Raw genomic sequence first — 16,151 nt, 5'->3', positions numbered from 1 at the left:
CACCTGCCTTGAAGTACTGAACCTCCTACCTCCCTTACATCCCCTAAGCAGACGGCCATGGAGTACGCTTCGCCTGTTTCAGTCAGGACCACGCAAAGAGAACGCCCAGGGTCTGCCTGGATGCCATGAACACCATGGCACTCCACACTCGTGCCAAGTTGACAGTGTCATACATGAACTGTCAGCGCAATATGGACTCCCTGGTGCCACAGCAGAAAGCAACATTCTTAGACAGAGGCTCGGCTGTTGTCTCTGCTTGCTACTAACTCTTCTGGTAGCACCTAGGGCCCCGCTATTGGATCGCCCGTGGCGGAAGGCAATACAAATTGTAGGGTAAACACCGCCATCTAGTGGTGGATACCATTACATTAAAATGAGTAGAAAGAGCGTACTTAAAAGTACCACAACAGCGGAAATTCACTTTTGTTCAACTGAAAGACGATGCCCTGAGCTTATCCATGATGGTGTACATTGATTTAAGTCAAAGTCATAGTTTTAGTCAAAGTATGATGGGCTATAAATGGGAAATCCGAAGTGGGACATTAATGGAAATCTGTGTCAATGCTGTTTCCCTTTTATAGATGACGTGCAAATACTTTTCAGACTACGTTTCATTTCAGGGCTGGGTCTTATTTGAATGTTTACCACCCACCTGCTGCAAAGTTCTTCCTCTTTGTGACTGAGCTGAACTAGAGAGTAGAAGGTGAAACCAGACTGGTGACTCGGTCTAAAAAATGTTCACCCACCAAGTGAGGATTTTTGTATGGAGGTCGATGAGAGTGTCGAATTTGGTCAACAAGCAATTTAATGGCTTATTTACTATTCGATCGAATATACGTTTTGTGATGTTTCGGTTGTTACGAAAGTACTAATATAAGTACACACGAGGCATACCGACAACTTTGAGGAAAACTATTTTATTTAGGAGTTGTGCCTGTTGTGCACACGATATATGCCTTCTCATTGGCTAGAATGGTCCCACGTGATCTTGCTTCATCCCTCCTGCCTCTTCCTCTCTGAGGACAGCGAATCCCATTGTTAGACATGAGATATGACCAATGATGTCTGTATATACACCCTGGTTTGCTGATGCTTTGTATTGGCCATTGTGAGGCTTTGAATCAGTATCAGTATTCTGGCCCCTAGACTTTTTCCACATTTTGTTACATTGCAGCCTTATTCTAAAATTGATTAAACGAAACATTTTCCTCAATCTACACACAACACACCATAATGACAAAGCAAAAGCAGGGTTTTAGAAACAGAAATACCTTATTTACATAAGTATTCAGACCATTTGCTATGAGACTCGAAATTGAGCTCAGGTGCATCCTGTTCCCATTGATCATCCTTGATGTTTCTACAACTTCATTGGAGTCCACCTGTGGTAAATTCAATTGATTGGACACAATTTGGAAAGGCACACAACTGTCTATATAAGGTCCCACAGCTGACACTGCATGTCTGAATAAAAACCAAGCCATGAGGTCAAAGGAATTGTCCGTAGAGCTCCGAGACAGGATTGTGTCGAGGCACAGATCTGGGGAAGGGTACAAACATTTCTGCAGCATTGAAGGTCCCCAAGAGCACAGTGGCCTCCATCATTCTTAAATGGAAGAAATTTGGAACCACCAACACTCTTCCTAGAGCTGGCCGCCCGGCCAAACTGAGCAATCGGGGGAGAAGGGCCTTGGTCAGGGAGGTGACCAAGAACCCAATGGTCACTCTGGCACAGCTCCAGAGTTCCTCTGTGGAGATGGGAGAACCTTCCAGAAGGACAGCCATCACTGCAGCACTCTACCAATCAGACCTTTATGGTAGAGTGGCCAGACGGAAGCCACTCCTGAGTAAAAGGCACATGACAGCCCGCTTGGAGTTTGCCAAAAGGCACCTAAAGGACTATCAGAGAGAAACAAGATTTTCTGGTCTGACGAAACCAAGATTTTACTCTTTGGCCTGAATGCCAAGCTTCATGTCTGGAGGAAACCTGGCACCATCCCTACGGTGAAGCATGGTGGTGGCAGCATCATTTTGTTGGGATGTTTTTCAGCGGCAGGGACTGGGAGACTAGTCATGATTGAGGGAAAGATGAACGGAGCAAAGTACAGAGAGATCATTGATGAAAACCTGCTCCAGAGTGCTCAGGACCTCAGACTAGGGTGAAGGTTCACCTTCCAACAGGACAACGACCCTAAGGACACACCCAAGATAACTTAGGAGTGGCTTCGGGACAAGTGTCTGAATGTCCTTGAGTGGTCCAGCCAGAGCCTGGACTTGAACCCGATTGAACATCTTCTGGAGAGACCTGAAAATAGCTGTGCAGTGACACTCCCCATTCAACCTGACGGAGCTTGAAAGGATCCGAAGAGAAGAATGGGAGAAACTCCCCAAATACAGGTGTGCTGTATGTGCCAAGTGTATGGGCCAAGTGTAACCGATGTGAAATGGCTAGCTAGTTAGCAGTGGTGCGCGCTAGTAGCGTTTCAATCGGTGACGTCACTTGCTCTGAGACCTTGAAGTAGTTGTTCCCCTTGCTCCGGCTTTTGTGGAGCGATGGGTAACGATGCTTCGTGGGTGGCTGTTGATGATGTGTGCAGAGGGTCCCTGGTTTGAGCCCAGGTAGGGGCGAGGAGAGGGACGGAAGCTAAACTGTTACACAAGAAGACTCGAGGCTGTAATCGCTGCCAAAGGTGCTTCAGCAAAGTAAAGGGTCTGAATACTTATATAAATGTGATATCAGTTTTTAATGATTTTTTTAAATAAATGGGCAATAAAATTATAAAAAACTGTTTTTGCTTTTTCATTATGGGGTATTGTGTGTATATTAAGGAAAAAAACAACTGAATCCATTTTAGAACAAGGCTGTAATGTAACAAAATGTGGAAAAAGTCAAGGGGTCTGAATACTTTCCGAATGCACTGCATCTCTGGCTGAGTCAAACATCCTTTCATCCACCTGAGCCATGGCACAAATTAAAATAGGGGGTGCAAACATATGTCTTTGTGCCTCTTTTTTACCCTAAAATGTAATAATTTGTACATTTTCACTTATTTTTTAGCTAGCCTGTATATAAAAAAAGATATATACAGTACGAGTCAAATGTTTAGACACACCTACTCATTCAAGGGTTTTTCTTTATTTTTGCTATTTTCTACATTGTAGAATAATAGTGAAGACATCAAAACTATGAAATAAACACATATGGAATCATGTAGTAACCAAAAAAGTGTTAAATACATCTAAATATATTTTATCCTCTTAAGGATCCGACCCTTTTTTTTAAATTGTTGCCTAAAATGACATACCCAAATCTAACTGCCTGTAGCTCAGGCCCTGAAGCAAGGATGTGGAAATGTGAAAGGAATGTAGGAGAACATAACACAATAGATCTGGTAAAAGATAATACAATGAAAAAAACAACAGTTTCTTTTTTTGTAGCATCATCTTTGAAATGCAAGAGAAAGGCCATAATGTATTATTCCAGCTCAGGTGAAATGTAGATTTTGGCCACTAGATGGCAGCAGTGTATGTGGAAAGTTTTAGACTGATCCAATGAACCATGGCATTTCTGTTCAAAATTGTGTGTAAAGACTGCCAAAATGTGCCTAATTTGTTTATTCATAACTTTTCATGTTCAAAACTGTGCACTCTCCTCAAACAATAGCATGGTATTCTGTCATTGTAATAGCTACTGTAAATTGGACAGTGCCGTTAGATTAATAAGAATGTAAGATTTCTGCCAATATCAGATATGTCTATGTCCTGGGAAATGTTCTTGTTACTTACAACCTCATGCTAATCGCATTAGCATTAGCTCAACCCACCGATCCTGAAGAAGTTAACCCCTTCTCCCTAGCAATTAATATTTCGTGCCCAATTCCAAATAAAATTTTAGGCCAGGGTTGGTATGGAATTGGACATTGGTTTCTAGTTAGTGTTTTCATATCTGGAGGTTCTAGATTTGTGTACGTAATATGGCAGAAGTGTCCCATAGTCCATTACACAGCAGGGTTGAGTCATCACCATATTGCTACACCTATCCAAGCCCCATCAGGTCAAACACTGCAAAGATAGAGTAGGGGGTTAAAGGCCTTAATTAAACTGTGACTGGCTGCCTGTCGAGGACAAGTGACCTGTCTCTTAATTCTGCCTCTTTCCTCTCTCCTCATCCTTTCTCTTTCTCTCCCTCCAGATTAAATTCTGCATATAGTGACATCTGATTGCCCAACAATCTGTCCACTCATCCCATCCCCTCCTCCATCTCATTACATAATTTAAAGCTACTGTTATTGTCATGTTGTCATTATCTGCTAATGCCAAGTGTTCAAAGCTGTCATCAAGGCAAAAGGTGGCTACTTTGGAGAATCTCACATTTAAGGACCAGTAAGGAACTAGGAAACTGAACAGTCAATTTAAAATTTTACTTGCAATGAATACATTTAAAATGCAAATGTATACAGTTTCAAATACTTACCAGCAAACAAATGGAAAAATATACAAATATTTACATGCTCGTAAACGTTACTTGCAATACAAGACAGATACATGTGCTATATACTTACCAACCAACTTACCAACTTCACAGCCAACACATCTTTATACAAATTAATAGCAATATTACAACAGGTTATTAAGGTTATTTACAATAACATACAATTTACAACAACATGCAATATAGTAAAATACCTAACGTCTTGAGGTGGGGAGCCAGCCAAACAGTGAAAACAAGGGTGGGGAAAATTTCAGACAAAACAGATGACAGACGATGGACACGATGGACAGACAAATTCACGCACATTGACGACATGAGACAAACAAGACATATGAAAATGGGATGCTTGCAGCATCTCCTGCACCGGGCCACCTCCTTACCTTCTCTCACGTATTTCTGACAGAAGCACCGGGGACTGGAATTGGGACTGGGAAATGGTGCCAGGCGTCCAACCTGAAAACATGAGAAAAATATGTTGTTTACTTGTGGATTTATGATGGTATCGTGCCATGGAGAGTTCCTCATCTCTGCAGAGAGTAAGACTGTTTGCAATAACAAACAATCTGTGCCCCCTTTCTGCTGCTGGACTGCCGGCCACTCCACAGTCACAGAGGTCCCTGCAAAAGATAAGAGAGAGGTGAGTTGTGAGAGAAACTCTGGGGTGGTGTCATAACCGCTGGAGTCATACACCTTAACAGTACCTACCTGGCAGTGAAGGTTACTTACCGTGACTCAATGGTTAGCCTTGAGATTGACTATCTGGACAAACTCCTGGGCCAGTGTTGGTACTGCTGACAGCATGGCGATGCCGCCCAACGCAAGGAGGCCTCCTACTTCTGCACGCTGAACCTGCAAAAGAGCTTGAGCATGATCATGATTGTAAAATTGTCTAACCAGGAGCGTGACGGAAGAATTACCCCCCCCCCCCCCCCCCCCCCCCCCCGGAGGTCCTCCATCCAGCCAGAAAGAGCCTTACCTGCCCGTGTTGGACACTAGTGATGAGAACCTTACTGGTGTCTTCTAGTCCAGTGACTGAACTTACCGGTCCCTGTTCCTCCAGTCGGACACAAGCCACTTGTGAGAACATTTGACAGATTAGTACAATGTTATGAAGGAGAGATATGTCGTTTTCAACAGTTTTTGAAAGTACGGCCTACCTCAAGCTGCTCCCCTTCTGACTCAGAGCACAGAGAATCAGACTGATCCGAACTCACTGGCTCTGGTGGATGGGATACCTCCTGGGTGGCTCGGACAGTTGATGGTTCTAAAGTCATTTGGGGAGGTCAATTGAAGAGGTACATTTTTATGAGCTCAGCTACCATTTCTTGCTTTCTCAAATGTCAACCAACGCTTAACATACTTTGTCTCACAGGCTTCAACGAAGTGTAGGGCGTCAGGGCTTTCAGTTGTCGACCTTACAACTGGAGAAGATTGTTGGCTTCCACCGAGGTAACCCTTATGAAGACATAAAGAGAAATGTCAGAGTTAGGAAAACTACACTAGCTTCAGGTTATTTTGTGTGCAAATTCAAATAGTCATTGTCTGAGATTTTTTATAGCCACCTTAACGGATGGTTTCCCAGGTCTCACCTTCCTTTCATCCTTCTTCCAAACCAAGTCATTCGTCCGGATGTCGAAGCACTTGGTCCCCTGCCTGATTCTCCTCCGGTAGCTCTCCTGCTTATCCTGAACATTGTCGATGTTCAGTCTCACCTTGATTGATAACAGAAATAAATGCAAATATATTTCATATTATTACAAATACATATCTTGCATATCTCTTGGAGGGCCAGAAAATAAATTAACAGCAGACAAAAAAAATGTACCTGGTCAAAAACCTTCTCAGCCTGTGCCTGAACGTAGTCCTCGAAGGCGTTCTGATCTGGTTCCACAACTTCCACCACATCAGGTGGCGTTTCTGTGATCTGAAAGTACGTTATTCAAAAATAGCAATAGACAAACAGTAACACATTAAGTCAATCACAAATTTGAATGATTGCAGTATATGCCATAATTTTATAAAAATGTATATACAATTGCATTGTTTACCTCAGTCAACAGCTGCAGCTCCCGTCCGTACAGCAGGCGATAGGGTGAGTACTCGGTGGAGGCCTGGACACTGCTGTTGTGTGCAAAGAGAATTACCTTCAGGTTGTCCTCCCACCGTTCCTGGTACCCGTCTAGGGACTTGCCCATGGCAGTCCTGAGGGTCTGGTTGGTCCATTCTTCCAAACCTGGAGGAGGGGATAGGAAAGGGATATCTATAGACAATGTAAGATCAGTCTGATTATGTACCATGGAAAAACACTAAAAACGAATTGTAAAAAAACTAAAACAAACTGTTGGTCTGTGGATGATATGCAGCGGAGAACCGGTGATCCACCCCCCAGTCCTCGAACAAGGCTTTGTTGTTCTAAAGAAAATCGCACATCAGTAAATAAACGTAGCTATTTATATAGTTGGTGACATAATACAGCCTATAATATTATTACCTTGTTCCAGAGTTCACGACCTCGGTCACTCAAGATGACCTCAGGAGCACTGTGGGCGTTGAAGATGTCCATCATTGCCTTGGAGGTGGCCTCACCAGTCTTGTCCTTGATGGGTATCATACAACATGAAAACCACTTTTTTGGTTCCAAGCACCCTTTTTAATGGGTTACAGAAGGGAATTTAGAGTTAAGCACATGCTCTTCCTTTACTGACCTTAATGGGTATTGCCACAACCCACTTGGTTGCCATTCCTGGATTTGGTGAAGGGTCCGATGAGGTCCACCCCTAACACTTAAAGTGTTAGAGAGAAGATTACTTTATTCTTACCTGTTTCTGTGTCATTCAGTATGCAGTTTTCATATTTGTAAGGATACTGACACAAACATTTGATAATATTGAACTCTGCTGTGGTCAAAATAAAGCAACCATTAAAAAACAACTTATCAATACAGAATTTGAATTGACACACACTTACCGGTCATGTGCCATGATGAAACAACTTTAACGGGCTTACACTCCGGCGCCACAGTCTTCACCCTCTCAAACTTCTGGCAGGCTACACAGGTACTGACCTATAAGAACAAAGTGACAAATTGAGAAACTGTGTGCGCTCTGATATGACATTCATTGAAATCATAATAATTTCAGCTATGTGATTGATAAACAAAAGGTTATTTCACTTTCCCAGCTGTCCACATCCTTGACAATCCCACACCAGAAGAAGCGTAGGTTGATTTTGGCAATCACTCCGAAATGTCCAGCATGCATCTCTGTTAGCACGGCCTCCTTCTCCCCCTTACTTAGTGAAAATCACCCTCCTGTGTGGCTGGCCATCCTTCCCCCGTAGGTACATGTGATTGCCTAACAAGTTGGAAGACAAGAGTTGTTAAAATACTAAAGTCGAAGTACATTTCCACTGCTGTCTTTCTTTCTGTTTCTCTCGCTCTCCATCTCTCTCTGTCTTTCACTCTCTTCCCACCTCTCTCTCCTTCCGTCACTTTCTTTCTCTCTCTCTTTCTGTATGGGTCTCTCTCTGTCTAGCGAAGACACCTAGTTAAGGGCAGTTGGATTTACCATAATTGCTTACAATTATCCATTTGATTGATCAGGGTTAACTTATAGCTAGATACCTAAATGTGACAGACATATACAGTACTGGTCAAAAGCTTAAACACACCTACTCCTTCAAGGGTTTTTCTTTATTTCTACTATTTTCTACATTGTAAAATAATAGTGAAGACAAACAAACTATGAAATAACACATATGGAATCATGTAGTAACCAAAAAAAGTGTTAAACAAATCAAAATATATTTTATATTTGAGATTCTTCAAAGTAGCCAACCTTTACCTTGACAGCTTTGCACACTCTTGGCATTCTCTCAACCAAGTTCACCAGGAATGCTTTTCCAACAGTCTTGAAGAAGTTCCCATATATGCTGAGCACTTGTTGGCTGCTTTTCACTCTGCTGTCCAACTCATTCCAAACCCTCAATTGGGTTGAGGTTGGGTGATTGTGGAGGCCAGGTCATCTGATGCATCCCTCCATCCCTCTCCTTGGTCAAATAGACCTTAGACAACCTGGAGGTGTGTTGGGTCATTGTCCTGTTGAAAAACAAATGACAGTCCCTCTAAGAGCAAACCAGATGGCATGGTGTATTGCTGCAGAAAGCTGGGGTTGCCATGCTGGTTCAGCGTGCCTTGAATTCTAAATAAATCACCAGCAGTGTCACCAGCAAAGCACCATCACACCTCCTCCTCCATGCTTCACGGTGGGAACCACACATGCGGTTCCCACTGTTCAGGTGAACCCATCCGTTCACCTACTCTGCGTCTCACAAAGACCCGACAGTTGGAACCAAAAATCTCAAATTTGGACTCATCAGACCAAAGGACAGATTTCCACCAGTCTAATATCCATTGCTCGTGTTCCTTGGCCAAAGTAAGTCTCTTCTTCTTCTTGGTCTCCTTTAGTAGTGGTTTCTATGCAGCAATTTGACCATGAAGGCCTGATTCACGCAGTCTCCTCTGAACAGATGATGTTGAGATGTGTCTGTTACTTGAACTCTTATCTTCTGCAGCAGAGGTAACTCTGGGTCTTCCTTTCCTGTGGCGGTCCTCATGAGAGCCAGTTCATGCGCTTGATAGTCTTTGCGACTGCACTTGAAGAAACTTTCAGCTCTTTATATTTTCCGGATTGACTGACCTTCATGTCTTAAAGTAATGATGGACTGTCATTTCTCGTTGCTTATTTGAGCTGTTCTTGCCATAATATGGACTTGGTCTTTTACCAAATAGGGCTATATTCTGTATACCACCGCTACCTTGTCACAATACAACTGATTGGCTCAAACACATTAAGACGGAAAGAAATTCCACAAATTAACTTTTAACAAGTCACACCTGTTAATTGAAATGCATTCCAGGTGACTACCTCATGAAGCTGTTTGAGACAATGCCAAGAGTATGCAAAGCTGTCATCAAGGCAAAGGGTGGCTGCTTTGAAGAATCTCAAATCCATGTGTGTGATTTCATAGTTTTGATGTCTTCACTATTATTCTACAATGTGGAAAACAGTCAAAAAAAAAAAACTTGGAATGAGTAGGGGTGTCCAATCTTTTGACTGGTACTGTATCTATTTGATTATTTTGTAAATATTTTATTAGGGGGTAGATCAGCTTAAATATTGTAGATAGATTGTAGCTTCCATCAATGTAATTGTCTGCATCATTTCCCCAACCAATCATTTCCTTATGTGTTGTTATTATTAGCAGCTTGTCTTTTTTAATATCGAGGAATATTTCACTTTCTCTGGTCATAGGAGTAACAATATGAATTGGTGCATGAGGCAGAAATAATGCAGTGCGTCTCAAAGCCACTCATGCATTGTCTTGGCTGTGTGGTTAGAGTAATTTTCCTGTTGGAAGGTGAACCTTCGCCCCAGTCTGAAGTCATGAGCACTCTGGAGCAGGTTTTCATCAAGTACCTCTCTGTACTTTGCTCCGTTAATCTTTCCCTCGATCCTGACTAGTCTCCCAGTCCCTGCCACTGAAAATCATCAGTGGTGCTTCCACCACCATGCTTCACCATAGATATGGTGCCAGGTTTCCTCCAGACATGACACTTGGCATTCAGGCTAAAGAGTTCAATCTTGGTTTCATCAGACCAGAGAATATTGTTACTCATGGTCAGAGTCCTTTAGGTGCCTTTTGGCAAACTCCAAGCGGGCTGTCATGTGCCTTTTACTAAGGAGTGGCTTCCATCTGGCCACTCTACCATAAAGGCCTGATTGGTGGAGGGCTGCAGAGATGGTTGTCCTTCTGGAAGGTTCTCACATTACCACAGAGGAACTCTGGAGCTGTGTCAGAGTGACCATTGGGTTCTTGGTCACCTCCCTGACCAAGGCCCTTGTCCCCCGATTGCTCAATTTGGCCCGGCGGCCAGCTCTAGGAAGAGTCTTGGTGGTTCCAAATTTATTCCATTTAAGAATGATGGAGGCCACTGTGTTCTTGGGGACCTTCAATGATGCAGAAATGTTTTGGTAACCGTCCCCAGATCTGTGCCTCGACACAATCATGTCTCGGAGCTCTACGGACAATTCCTTCGACCTCTTGGCTTGGTTTTTGCTCTGACATGCAATGTCAGCTGTGGGACCTTATATAGACAGGTGTGTGCCTTTCCAAATTATGTCCAATCAATTGAGTTTACCACAGGTGGACTCTAATCAAGTTGTAGAAACATCAAGGATGATCAATGGGAACAGGATGCACCTGAACTCAATTTCGAGTCTCATAGCAAATGGTCTGAATACTTATGTAAATAAGGTATCTGTTTTTTAGTTTTAATAAAATGTGCAAACATTTCTAAATATCTTTGTCATTATGGGGTATTGTCTGTAGATTATGAAGAAAATTAATTTAATCAATTTTAGAATAATGCTGTAATGTAACAAAAGTCAAGGGGTCTGAATACTTTTCGAATGCACTGTATATGGCACAGCATTTTTTGGTTCTTAGATTAAACTGATATAGTTTTTATTCATCACAATTGTCTTTAACCAATTTTGGTCTTTAATGCAGGGCCGACAGACAAGTTCCTTACTTTCTTACCCTTCCACTTGCCTCTTCCATTTTTGCAGTAATGCTGCAATTCGTTGGTTGTAATTTTGAGTAAAGCAGACATTTCCATTTATTTTTGTTAGCTGCATGTGTGACATAACTCCACCAGTCCTATTTATGATATCATTTACAAAGATGATATTTTTTTCCAAAATATTATTATTTTTTATTGAGTTTATCCATAATATTTGTTAGATTATTTGTTCTGTCTTTTCTGGTGGATTAAACTGAAATTGCAATAAACTTTCTATGGCTTGCTATTTTTAAGCAATATTTTGGAGATTATTTCTATTTCAAATAACCAAAAGTGAGAGGTTGTAATCTGAATAAAGGGAAAAGGCCATTCTTGAACATGGGGGGAGACATTCTTACTAAGCTGCTAGAGAACCAGTTTGGATTTAAATATAACTTGTTTATGGCTGAAGCCTTTCGTGAGAGGTCTAATGTGCCCTCCGAATTTATATTAATTATATAAATAGGCCCGTTTAATTTTGTCTGGCTTGCAGTTCCAAATAAAATGTAATATTTTTTGCTCATATAATAAAAAACAAAAAACAAGACGCTAGGCCTTAAGCAAAAAAGGCAAACTAGGATATGACTAAAGAGTTGATCATGGCGATTTTTCCACAGATAGACAGATATTTTCCTTTGCATGGTAGCAATATCTTACCTATTTTTGCAAACTTTCTATTAAAATGTATTGCAGTGAGATCCTTTATTTATTTCGGGATATGAATACCGAGTATGTCTACTTCACCTTCAGACCATTTTATTGGTAAACTACACGGTAATGTAAAAATAAAAAAATGTTGTGATCCAATAAGTAATATAGTACATTTATCATAATTTGGTTGTAATCCAGAGGTTAGAAAAAGTATCTATATCCTCTATGAGACTGTGGAGGGATCCAAATTGTGGATTTAAAAGAAAACACGAATCATCAGAGTACAATGACACCTTTGTTTTTAACGCCTGGATATTCTAACCCCTTGATATTATTGTTGGATCTGATTTTAATGGCTAACATTTCGATGGCCATAACAATAAATATGCCGATAGTGGACAACCTTGTTTTACTCCTCTTGACAGTTTAATACTTTGAGAAGTAGTCATTATTTAATATTTTACACCTAGGGTTACTATACATAAATTTAACCCATTGATAAGAGATTCTCCAAAATGTAAATATTACAGGCAATTATGAATAAATTCCAGTGGTACTTTATCAAAAGCCTTTTAAAAGTCAGCTATGCATACCTGGCCTGGTTTCCCAGTAGTTGTCTTATATTATCTCCAATGTATCATCTATGTAAAAAACCTGTCTGACTAGGATGAATAATTTACGACACTACCTTTTTAATTCTATGCGTTATGCATTTTGCCAGAATGTTTTGCCTCACGACACGGAAGTGTAAGGTGTCTCAAATGTTTTAAATGGACTGGATCTTTATATTTACCATTTGGGTCCTGTCTCAGTAGTAATGAAATCAGACCTTTTTGAGTATCTAAAAAAAGTAAAAATGTTATTGTTGTGGTTAAAACATGCTAATAACGGTCCTCTGAGTACATCAAAAAAGGTTTGGTATACCTCAACTGGTATGCCATCCATCCCTGGAGTTTACTGGACTTAAAGGATTTAATTGCATCAAGAAGTTCCTACTCTGTAATTTGGCCTTCACATTAGTTTTTATGTACAACTGTTAATTTTACATTATTAATAGAAAAAAAATCCATACAATTAACTTCGGTTAGTGGAGCTGGAGACTGAAACAAAAACATATGCTTTAAGTACTTTGCTTCCTGTTTCAAAATATAGTTTGGGGAATCATGGGTGACTGTCATTTGTAACAAGTTTCAGTAAATAATTTAGTTGTAGCATTTCTATGTTGAAGATATAAAAAGAATTTGATGGATTTTTCCCCATATTCCATCCAGTTCGCTTTATTTCTTATAATATATTACACTGGATCTTTCTTGAACAAGTTCCTCCATTTCTTTTAGTTTTTCCTCTAACTTATTGTATGGGACACTTAAACGTGATTTTAGAGGCCATGCAATTCAATAATCCTCTTTAAAACAAACAAAAAATGTGGTCAAAAGAGTTCATATTAACAAAGGAAATAGAAGGACTAACAGTACAGATGGACAGCAATAAAAACTGTACCATAGAGGCACAGAAAAAGGGGATCTGTACCTGTGCTATGTCGAGGGAAAGTCAGTTATAAATTCTTCTGTCTTAGTTAAAAACAAGTTATCATCCAATAGGCCTACATTTCCAATATCCTCTTCCACGGGAAAATTCAGTAAGAGTAACGTATATGCCAATTATTTGATGGTCTGACCGCATTATGTCCCTTATCAACATGTTTTAAACTTTTGGTACCAGAGAGAATGACATAAGAAAGTAGTCAAGACGACAAGCTTGGTTGAGCCTCCACCATGTACAGTGCCTTGCGAAAGTATTCGGCCCCCTTGAACTTTGACCTTTTGCCACATTTCAGGCTTCAAACATAAAGATATAAAACTGTAATTTTTTGTGAAGAATCAACAACAAGTGGGACACAATTATGAAGTGGAACGAAATTTATTGGATATTTCAAACTTTAACAAAATTGAGGTAATTAAGTACGTGGAGTAATGAGTAGGATTCTGAGTTTTCACTTTCCTCTTTTGTTCTGTATTGCTCCTCAAGCAAAGGGGGAGGCCAATGACAGAGGGCACCATCACGCCAACTCCTTGAATGGTCTCCATATTGTCTAACCCTTAAGTGTATGTTCCTACACTGTATTTATGCATGGGATTTGTTTTTCCACAAGAAAAGCTCAGAAATAGCTGGAGTGCATCTTTAAAACAATATTTTAACAGTAGAAAAATCATAACATTAACCAACTTACCTAGCCTATCATAAAGCACAATATTTGAACAAATACCAACAATAAGCCAACTCTTGCAAAGAACACAATAGTCAAAACAAATGACTCTTGATCATGGGTTTATTACAGGTTATTTTGACAAATTAAATAAGGCACGTTCACTGCATCTAACATTAAAAAAATGTAATAAAATACTTTAGTACGAAAATAATCAACATTGAGATTGGAGTGGACAACTACTACCGTATAAACCAAAACAGTAACTTTGAGATAAAAATACATCTGTACGCTGATGCTAGTCATCTGTGTTCAATGTACTGTATGTGCTGGATAATGATGCGTTCAATAAATGTCAGTTCAAAACTACTGAGATTTCAGAGTTGCTGATAAAAACATTTTTCCCCAAAAATGGTATTTGTAAAGTGCAAACTCCCCATAGAATTGGTTGGGTCCTATATGGCCTTGCTTTGCAGGATTAGGATCAACTGCCATGGAGGTGAAATACAATTATCAGTTGAATGCTAAATAAACACTTTTTTTGTTGTTGCATTATATTGTTTTCTACAGGATAAATATCAGAATACAGTAAAAGTGATGGATAAACAAATTAAATATGGCAATTGTGTTATTATATTCTCAAAAGCAGTATTTAACTACAGTACTATCCATTTGTGGAGTCACTGGATTGAGCTACTGTATATAGATTTGTGCGTATACACTTATGGTTCTCTACCTACAAAGCAACCAAGATACCTATTCTAAGTGTTTGACATTCACTGGGATACAAGTGTGGCCTCACTATGCATAGTCATTCAAATGCCACACACCAAGGAGGTACATTTCGTGTTATAGATAGGTTAGAAATGTCAATTTATGGTTTTCTAAAGGGAATAACTAACTCAGTAAATTAAATGTAAAAAAAATGACATCCAAACCGTAGGAGTGTAATCAAATTAAACTAAAATGCTAAAAATAAAGAGCCCTGATTTTACATGTTCAAATAAAAAACGGCCAGAGGTAACATGAGCATAGACGTTCAGATTAGCATTTTCGTCAAGTAGACAAAACAAAAACATACTGATATGCTATGTCACTATGCACTGTCAGAATGTTCTATCAACCATCTCTTTTATAAGGGTGAGCAACAAAACTAAAATAAGCTAAAACAGAATTACATTCGCATGAAGTTGAATTAACATGTTTTGCATCCCTTTTTCGTGAAGGCAAGGAGAAAAAGTGCTTTCAATAACAGTCAGGTCAACTAACTAAAAGTAGACCCCACTCTTCTCTTAACCCACACTATGCAAGTTCTTCCCTGACTGGGGTCTGCCTCTGCGCCTCAGAGTATTTCTTCTACCAGTTCTTCTACTAGGTCCTCCATGTCTTTGGGTGGGCTCTCAGTCTCAGGACAGTTCCTCTTAGACTTCACTTCGGTGTCTGGTGAGGTGTGGACATTTTCTCCCTCTCCGTTTCGGTCTTTGTCTCCATTGACTTGGCTAGGTGTGTGTGATGGATCCTCGCGAGTGTGTGACGGGTCGCTGCTGGGTGTTTGTTGTGTATTTGATGGGATATCAGGTGTGCGTGTATTTGACGCGTCGGGTGTGTGCATGTCAGGTGCGTACGTATGCAAGGGTTCACCTGGAGTGTCTGCGTGTGAAAGGTCTTTAGCTAGGTGTGTTTCCTCCTTTACATCGGCCTCTCCTGTGTGTCTCCGGTCCCGGCCCCACTGAGGAGACTGGGGGTGCACTGTGTCCACGGTGTGACTGCGGCTCAGGGCCCTCTCTCTGTCCCTTTGGTCACCAGGCTTGGGGCTTCCCTCTGGGCTGGAGCAGATGCTGAATGGCCCACTGCTCTCCAGGGTCTCCCCCCGTCTCAGTTTCCTCCTCTCAGGAGTGGGGGAGTTGATGGAAGGCACACTGGTGTCCCTGGGAAGACCTTTCTTCATTTGTTGAACACTGGGGAAAAAAACATCAAACATCCACAAGCTCAGAGGAATTGCACTGAAACATAGCAGTTCCTTAAAATGTAAGTTTATTGAAACTTATGAGTAAACTATGACAAAAGTTGTTCTGGATCGGCTTTGTGTACATAGGAACACATTTTCTATCTAGGAAACGTTTAACATCTAACTAAACAAACAAACTGCACATTGTCTCAACTGATCTTTTTGCAAACTG

The 16,151-nt window shown here is 40.6% G+C and overlaps 1 protein-coding gene across 3 annotated transcripts in view; it reads right to left on the bottom strand.

Annotated features, from left to right (window-relative positions):
- Window positions 1-13,669: 13,669 nt before the first annotated feature.
- The window catches only part of LOC115152299 (ankyrin repeat domain-containing protein 27), a 38,764-nt gene continuing 36,282 nt past the window's right edge, over window positions 13,670-16,151 (bottom strand). For all 3 annotated transcript variants that reach the window (XM_029697049.1, XM_029697048.1, XM_029697050.1), the window contains exon 27: window positions 13,670-15,929. In XM_029697049.1, the coding sequence (XP_029552909.1) occupies window positions 15,314-15,929 (616 nt within the window). In that variant the 3' untranslated portion in view covers window positions 13,670-15,313. The remainder of the gene's footprint in view (window positions 15,930-16,151) is intronic.

This window comes from Salmo trutta, chromosome 17 (assembly GCF_901001165.1).
Source record: "Salmo trutta chromosome 17, fSalTru1.1, whole genome shotgun sequence".
Taxonomy (NCBI): Eukaryota; Metazoa; Chordata; class Actinopteri; order Salmoniformes; family Salmonidae; genus Salmo; species Salmo trutta.
The sequence above is the reverse complement of the archived record's forward strand: the minus strand, read 5'-3'. Positions and strand labels throughout refer to the sequence as shown.